The sequence below is a fragment of the Xyrauchen texanus genome, chromosome 12 (genome assembly GCF_025860055.1).
Source record: "Xyrauchen texanus isolate HMW12.3.18 chromosome 12, RBS_HiC_50CHRs, whole genome shotgun sequence".
In the NCBI taxonomy this organism is placed as follows: domain Eukaryota; kingdom Metazoa; phylum Chordata; class Actinopteri; order Cypriniformes; family Catostomidae; genus Xyrauchen; species Xyrauchen texanus.
In genome coordinates, this window is record NC_068287.1 from 44,056,027 (window position 1) to 44,065,005 (window position 8,979).

The 8,979-nt window shown below is 42.2% G+C and overlaps 1 protein-coding gene across 3 annotated transcripts in view; it reads left to right on the forward strand.

Annotated features, from left to right (window-relative positions):
- The window catches only part of LOC127653189 (cyclin-F-like), a 28,053-nt gene extending 19,074 nt beyond the window's left edge, over positions 1-8,979 (forward strand). For all 3 annotated transcript variants that reach the window (XM_052139775.1, XM_052139774.1, XM_052139773.1), the window contains 6 exons: positions 722-902; positions 992-1,079; positions 3,713-3,812; positions 3,895-4,028; positions 6,094-6,266; positions 7,082-8,979. In XM_052139775.1, coding sequence (XP_051995735.1) covers positions 722-902; positions 992-1,079; positions 3,713-3,812; positions 3,895-4,028; positions 6,094-6,266; positions 7,082-7,569 — 1,164 coding nt within the window. In that variant the 3' untranslated portion in view covers positions 7,570-8,979. The remainder of the gene's footprint in view (positions 1-721; positions 903-991; positions 1,080-3,712; positions 3,813-3,894; positions 4,029-6,093; positions 6,267-7,081) is intronic.

Genomic DNA, 8,979 nt, shown 5'->3' on the forward strand with positions numbered 1-8,979 from the left:
ATGTCATATTTTAGATTAAATTTTTTAGGTAATCTGATTACTTTTCACACATTTTAGATGCTCTTTTTAAAATGTAGGAATGCAATCAGTAAATTACACTCTAGTTATTGCCTTTAGCTGTTTGGGAACGTAGTTATGTAATCAATAAAATGCCTTTAATCTGATTACTCTCTTAAAATGTAATGTAATTCAATTAGAATGTACTCAGTTTTGTAATCTGTTTACATTATTCATATTACTTGTAATCTGTTACTACCCAGCACTGCACTATAATTAGCATGCTAATAGCATGCTATGCTTTAGCTGATACACAGTTTGCATTGTAAAACCTTTTCGGGAATACTCTTAAAATTCTTCCCCTGTAAAGCGCAGATGCTACAGCCATAGGGGCCGTTGTATCCATTCTAGAGACTGTTGTGTGGGAAAATCCCAAGAGATCAGCAGTTACAGAAATACTCAAAGCAGCCCGTCTAGCTCCAACAAACATCCATGCGGTTATCTAATCAGCCAATCGCAGTGCAGTGCATAAAATCATACAGATACGGGTCAGGAGCTTCAGTAAATGTTCACATCATCCCATTTCGACCATGGGATTATGTTTCATTCAGATGCTTCTTATGCATCAAATTGGAGTCATGATCTCTCAACTCAACTACTAGTGAATTTTGAAAATATATTGTTTTGTGCATCGCTAAAGTAACGTATCGATGTCTTCTTTCAGACTCCTACAGTGTTGGATTATGGGGAAGTGCTGTTGTCTCTTTTACCCATGGAGAGGCACAGTACTCACCTCTTCAGCTACATCTGTGAACTCTCTCTCCTTTGCTCCCCACTGACCGTACCCGGCCCGGCCCGACTTGCCACTGCCATCCTGCTGCTAACCAGAGCACTGCACAACTACGGTACGACAGTCCCATTTATTCTTCCAGAACTTGTCCGAACCCTTTCATTGTACCTCTTGGTCTTTTTTTAAACACGTGTATCTCAACAGTTCCTGTTTGGCCGACGCAGTTGGAAGAAAACACGGGTTTCTCCAAGGCGGATCTGGTGTCCTGTGCGTTATCACTCTACATTAAATGGTAAGTGTCTAATTTATTCAACCGTTTGCTAGTTGTGAAGAGCTAACAGCAGTGTCTGTTTATAGCAGTGGTTTATAGGGCAAGGTTTGGTCAACTACCTCATAATGCAAGACGTAGTGTGAAATGAAGGTAATTTGGGCCACTTTTTGCCATTTCAAAATTACGAAAAGTGGACTATTTTATCAGAATTCCCCCTACATCAAGATTTTATCATAATCAAACCATTTTGCAGTTTCCTTAAGGAAAAAGCATGAACCAGTAACTTCAGTATCCTCTTAATTCCGGTCTGTTTCCTCTTTAATGTTGCCAGGGCGGCAGTGAAGTGCAGCCAGACTAACGTTGTGTTACCAAGATGTTAAAAAGTTATCTGTGCTTCTCCCTTGTGCCCTTTTGAGGTGCACAATCAATGTCTCCTTACCCATCAACCTGGGTTTATCTAGCCGGTGCTCTTTAATGCTCTCGGTACATTACGCTACTTGAATCAATCAGTATCTCGCAATATACTTGAAGATGCACACATTCGCTATACTAGCGAACTACTTCCTATTTCTGACAATCTATAACTACAGAAATAGTGAGAGTTGTATCGGAGCATGCTATTCCGAACATACTCTAGCTATTGGTTTCTCCATACCCTAGTGAGTATAAAAGAATGCACCTTTGATGCCTAGGTAGGCAACACACTAGAGTTTGGAACGGAGCCATTATCTCCCATCCATTTAGTCCTTTTATATTTTCTCCAAGAAATGACTGAAGCTTTAGAAAACTCTTGCGTACACTTCAGGCGATGATTTAATGCATTTAGTTTTGCCAGATCACACAGGATGAGTTGCGCTTTCTCTGTCCAGGCATCTGCACATACACAACGACAGCCTTTATTCCCTCTTGCTCCGATTGATCTTTGCAAGTTCAAGATACTGGGATAGTAACCAAACGTCACATGAATGTAGAGTCCCGAGTTGATATAGTTTGGTTGAGGATGTTGAGACTCACCATGGGCGTTCTCAGTGGAAATGCACAGTGATCAGTCAAGCGAGTTGATTTCTATCAGTCTGCAGTGCAAAGAGAACTTGTGGTGGCGTAGTGGGCTAAAGCACATAACTGGTAATCAGAAGGTCGCTGGTTCGATCCCCACAGCCACCACCATTGTGTCCTTGAGCAAGGCACTTAACTCCAGGTTGCTCCGGGGGGATTGTCCCTGTAATAAGTGCACTGTAAGTCACTTGAAAAGCGTCTGCCAAATGCATAAATGTAAATCTTCATTTGACTGTGCATCTTTGACTACAATGCAGTACTGGACTATTTATCCTCAGGAGGTTAGACACATAAAGATGTCTTTATATTCTTACAGAATCGAGTTATTCTAATGCATCTCCTGACTTCCTCACACGCGCTCTTGATGTGCACATCCTGTTGTTTAGCACCGATTACATCTTCTCGTGCTGCTTTGTGACCGCAACGGTTCAACTGTGAGTGTTGCCACCTTGTGAACCACCAATCAGTGCAAGTAATTCCAGGCGCATGCGCATACTCTGCGTTCAGACTACACGTGATTAGAAAATTGGGCTTGAGCACCGAACAAGCGTTTGCGTCTGGCTGAAGGATACTTTATGGTGCGTTCACATACAATGCGAAGCGAGCATTTCGCACGGCACGATTACATACAAAGTCAATGCGAATAGACGAATGAAGCGAATGGCGAGACTCGAAAACCTGAAATTGCTTCGTTCACGTATTCTGCATTGGCGCAAAAGCTTATCAGCATTGAGATTGTCCGGATGTCACTGACGTAGTAGCTGAAGAAATCTGGAAAAATTAATGGGAAAAATTGAGAAGTCATACATCTACAGAGACCGGACGAAAAAAGACGTCGCTTGGAGGAAAGTGAGCGAGGAAGTTGGACTACCTGGTAAGTTCTGAAAATATGCGCGTGTACTTGATTCCAGCTATTGGTCGTACTTTAAAATGAAACAAGTCATAGAAGCCCCTCCTCCTGTCCTTTTCTGGAACAGAAGGGGGAAAACTTGCGGGGTCGTGAGACACATTTATAATCCAGCGGTCAAACTTGCGCGAGCAATGCTAGGTGAAAATGTTCTTTGCATTGTATGTGAACTCACCATTAGGATTACTTTGTGCTTAAAGAAATATTCTTGGTTCACTACAGGTTAAGCTCAATTGACCGTTTTTGTGGCCTAGAGATGTCCTGATGCCGATGCCTTTTTGCATTTATTATTTTTTTTTGCATGCAAACTGTTTGAGTTTACCATAATTAACTACAATGGATAATTGCTAAATTGGAAAATGTTGGTTCCTCTTATAAGTGCACACTTGAGAGGGTCTCCTCATGGGGGCTGCCATGTTATGCATCATGACCAGCTGAATACTACTCACTTAATCTCAGTAACCGTCTTGTTATTGGACACTTTCACTCATGGATTAAATTAATCATGGCTGACAGTGAGTAGTGAATTTCTACAATGGCATCTGTGACGAAAAACTATTGATTTTGAATGATGATGCATCCACACCACTAGGTGTCACTGTTAGTCCAAGACAATGTGCAATTGTGAAGTCATAATTTTAAGCCCCCCCCATTGAAGTCTTTGTAATTCACTCTATTACTGCATTTACAGTTTTGGTCAAGATGTGCCCAAAGACTACAGACACGTGTCTTTAACTGGAGTCAACCAGAGGTTTGAAGACGATGCATACCAGCAAATTAGCAAAGAAACTGTGAGTATTGTCTCAGGGTTTTCTGTTCTAGATCAGTCTGTCGGATGATGGACAGCAGCTGAACTCTGTGTTTCTGTCTCAGGTGATGTGTTTTAAGGAGCTCTGTCAGGTGTTGGAGGTCCCAGAGGTGGAGCCGCAGATGGAGGCGCCCAGAGCTAGTGGGCAGCTGACAGAAATTCACACGTTCCTCTCATCACCCGCCAGCAACAGCAAGAGGTGTGAATCAAACATACAACGAGCGGGATGTATTTCCTGTTTTGTTTCTGATTAGTCTGTACTCTGAAGATGGTGTTTTGTCAAGTGTAGATGGAGGAACCACACTTGATAGCAACACTTTTTTGAATGGCAGTAAATACATTTTCTGAAGAATATGTAAGTGTTGCTTGCCTGTGCAAAACTGATTTCTACCATGACGGGGTATTCTCTGTGGTTGCTAGCTGGGTGAAAATTAAGAAAATGTCCTGGTCATATTTAACACCAAACCAATATATTAAAAAAAGTTAATTAGCATGAAGGAAATTTTAGCCTACATTTACGACCATTACTGAGAGCACCTATTATGGTTTTTAAACATGCCAAATTTTGTTGTGAAGGTCTCATACAATAGATTTACATGCATCCAAGGTCAAAAAACACTTTCATTTGCACATCATTTAAATTGCAGCATTACCTTTATTTCCCAGTGTCAAAAATGACTCGTTCAATGATCCGTTCTAAAAGATTCATTCTAAACTCCTCCTTTCAGAGAGCTACTCTGCTCTGATTGGTCAGATGTCCCAGTCTGTTGTGATTGGTCTACCGCTTAGTGTAGTGTTTGAGGGCGGGTCTAAGCTGTTCGCGAGCAGCCAATGAAGACCAGAGGCGGGTTTTTTGTTACCAAATTACGTAGCTTAGTACAGGAAGTCTGGAATTACTAACGACTCGTTTCAGGAGTTCAGAATCGGTTCTTTCTTTTGGGAGTCAATAACTCCTTTGATTTTTGAAACTTTGCAGACTTTTTTATATTCATAAACAGCTTTATAACACACTACATGAAAGGTCATATTTGAAAAACCATAACAGGTGCTCTTTAAAATTTTTTGCATTTGTGACATTATTTTCTGGACACTTGAGCACTGTGGTAGGGCGAGAGAGAGAGAGAGAGAAGGAAAAAAAACTCTTACTCGCCGGTTCTCCGATATGCCGTAGCTTTGTCCTCGGCCGCTCCTCCACCCTCTAGCGGACGACAGCCACACCTCCCCAAGTGGATCAGAGGCAGTCCTCCGGCCCCTGGCGGACGGAACGGCCCGGCGCATTTTTGGTGGACTGTAGGGGTCTCCCCTGTCCCTGGCAGAGGTAACCACTCCAGGCGGTTGGTTGGGAGCCCCCCCTCACGGTCGGCGGCCGTTCCTCCGCTTCCAGGCAGCCGGGCTCCTCCGTCCTCCTTCGGATCCTTTCGGGTGGATGGCAGCGGCGAGAACTCCACTACGGCGCATCCCTCCTCCTCCGGGATTTCAGCACCAGTGTAAAAGGATTAATGGGAAAGGAGGCGGCGAGAACCGGCTTGACAATATAAATAATAGTTTAATTATAAACTTAACCAAAAAGACAAACACACAAATGTGTCGGACAGCTGCCTGTAAATCTCTCTCTCTCGCACTGCCGTCCCTGGTCGGCCCTTATCCCTCTCGGAGGCTTGATTAGCCTGATATGGGGCCAGGTGTGCAGCATCACGACCCGGCCCCGCCATCCGCCCTGCCATAAGCACATTTTATTCTTCATTTATTATTAATGCAACACATCAGGCATTTTAATTGGACTATTCCCATCATTTTCAATTATGATTTTCATAACGGTCTTATTTTTCCTGTATTATAGTAAAAATAGGCTGTTGTACAATTATGTTTGTAATTAAAATCTGCATAACCAAAAAGGAGTGCTGCTATTATGTATAAATACTTCACTATTTAAATACTATTCATGTTTTCCTTTTTTTTTAAGGATTGAGATTTTGGGGGTAAAATATGCATAGATTGAAAGATTGTAAAATTGGCTCCTACACTGAGTCCTCCATTTAAATAACAGGACACATACTTTTTAGTGTGTGTATGTTTATATACACCGTTCAGCCACAAAAATTAAAACCAAAAATAAAAAAAGAAATAGCATTTTACCAAAGATATAGGTGTAGGTGTATAAACTGTATGTATGTATATATGTTCATGTGTGTATGCATACAGTATATATTTATATATGCCTATTGCCATTCTAGCTCATTTATTCTCTATGTGTGGATTACCAGAAGGCGAGAGGACAGCATGCAGGTGCACAGAGGCAGCTTCCTGGCCACACCCACTGCTGAGCTGTCCACTCAAGAGGAGACACTGCTGGGAGACATCCTGGACTGGAGCCTGGACACTTCCTGTTCGGGATACGAGGGTGACCAAGAGAGCGAGGGAGAGAAGGACGGAGAAGGTGAGCAGCTCGTATTTTAAATGTGTCACTTTCTTACTCAAGTACTCCAAAATGTAAGTGTCTGCCTTCATCTTGAGTTCATGAAGCATAATAACCAACCACCTCTTCAGTCCAACCCAATTTAAGTGTTTACATTTATGCATTTGGCAGATGCTTTTATCTAAAGCGACTTACAGTGCGCTTATTACAGAGATAATCCTCCCCCGGAGCAACCTGGAGTTAAGTGCCTTGCTCAAGGACACAATGGTGGTGTATTGAACTAGCAACCTTTTGCTTACCAGTTTTGTGCTTTAGCTACACCACCACCACTCCATATTGCCACTTAATGTTTATGGAGTGGTTTATCTTAAAATAAAAATCTCTTATGACTGATTTTTCGCTGTGGAACATAAAATATGATGTTAGGCCTAATGTTCAGAGAAGGATGTAGCTGCAGACCGAGCTCCAAACTGCCACCAAGGACATACAGAGCCCTTAAGTGTAGGTTTGGAGTAGGCCGAAGTGGGTCCTTCTGGGGTAACCCCACCTTCTTTTGAAGACTCCACCCCTGTTTGGAGACCTCCGGGCTGCAGCTATACCTACTTACCTATACCAAGCTCCAAAAAGGGTTCATAACGTTTGTCCCGAGATGCAATGAGAACCTATGAGGTTTGATGTTACTGATTAGTCGCAGCATGTTTGATTTCAGCACTTAACTATTGATTTGAGTGTGAATCATTTTTGGGTGAACCATTTCTTAGATTCACTGTCCAACTTGATGATCTGTTTAGGAACGATCTGTAAAAAACATGTTTCATTCTGCGTTTCCTCCACAGTATCGGTCATGGAGGTGCAGTTGGAGCTGCCCGTTGAGTCTGGTGATCTGCAGAGGCATTGTTGCACGATCTCAAGTGACGACGACAGTCTTTCTGAGGAAATAAACAATAATAATGAAGACTCTGTGGGTGGGAGCAGCAGCCGCAGCAGACCGTGGCAATGCCACCTTTCCTCTTCCTCCTGCTCCTCATGCCTCTTCTGCACGGACCGCCACAGCTCTGGTTATTCCTCCATTCAAAGCGTCTCCAGTCCATCCGTTTCTACGTCGGTAGTTCCTTCTGTCTTCTCTCCTCCCGGCCTAACCCAGAATTCTGCTTCAGGTTTTCCTCTGAATTCCGCCTCCGGTTTCCGCCTCCTGCTGCCGCCTGGGCAGAGAACCCGCCGTCAAGTGAAAAGGAAAAACACGGCGGCGCACAGCGGAGGAGAAGCCGAACGTGGCCTGGAGAATGAAGAGGATGCTGCCAACGTGGCGTTCCTCAGCTTGTGAGCGTAGGCGGAGAGCAGAATTTGACTGACAGCTGATAAGAAAGCTGCTGTCCCTTTACGCATCACTTCCTGCCTCCCATCCAGGAGCACTTTCATTCACGGGTGCTGATACTCTTTATCTCAGAGGGACACCAGCGAGCGTTTGCACTCCCGACTGTCAAACGTCAGTTTCTGAGCTTTAAATAACAAGGTGTGATGGGAAAAACAACGGCTGTGTTTTTCATCCCGTGATGCATTTCACTTTCCTCCGAACGTTGCTGTTGACAAGCAACACGATTAAGGCCTATAATGTGTTCAAATCACTGGAACTGTCTCTGTTTTGAAGTCTTGTTAATGTGCTAAATATTTAATAATTTTTAAATACTTGGGAAGTATTAAAAATCCAGACTGTTTACAGCAATCTTACAGACCAATATCTATTTTAAACGTTGGTATGTATTTTTTTTTAATTCATTAAAATATTCACCTTGAATATTTTTTATGAAGTTACATGCAGCTAAATGAACTCCATTTCAATCTATGAAGTTTAATGTCATAACATGCACTGTCCGAACAAAACTGGTTTGTTTACACGTCATTTCAGGACACGGATATGTTGTTTTTATTTTGGTCACACATCTTGATTATTTATCTCAAACTGGGTAAAAGTACTCCAGTATTTTTGTATTGCTCTGTTACTGTTACGTCTTTTGTTGTGCTTATGCCAAAGTTGTTTAAATTGTTTTGACTAGCATAGCTAGCATCTACCACAACAGTCCCGAATCCATTATTGTATTAGCGGTTTCGCAAACGTTTTGCCGGCATTTTCGCGATTTCGATTAACGTTTGGCGAAAACGTCGACAAAATTTGTAAAATAACGGATTCGGGTGTGAAAGCGTGCCGTTTCCGCAAACGTCCCGACTCTGATACCACTGATGTTTTGACCTGTGAAACCGATAAATGTACAGTAAATCTGTAAGAATTTTTCGTAACTATTTTTACGACGGAACCAATGCAACAGACGATGACTGTGATCGTTTGACATGCTTTTCGTAATGACCTCGAGAGATAATAAGCACTTTTTAATCACCAAATGCTGGAAAGCGAAATGTTGCTTTGTCTCGATGTTTTATGGCGAACTTTAATATGCTTGAACAATCAACCATACGTATATTTGTGTTCTACAGTGTTCATCTGGTACTATTACCATATCTGTGTTTGAGGTTATGACACTAAAAGCATTAAGTTATTGTTGTTTTGCAGGTCTTGTTGGTACTGTATGTCGAACATCACTAAGGATTACGACTGTAAATACTTATTATTCCTTGTTTGTAACTGTAAATTAATGTATAAAGCTGTGAAGGCCATGTGAACTTGAAAAAAGACATATGTGTTTGTGTGTTATATACCTAAAACCACAATAAAGCAATG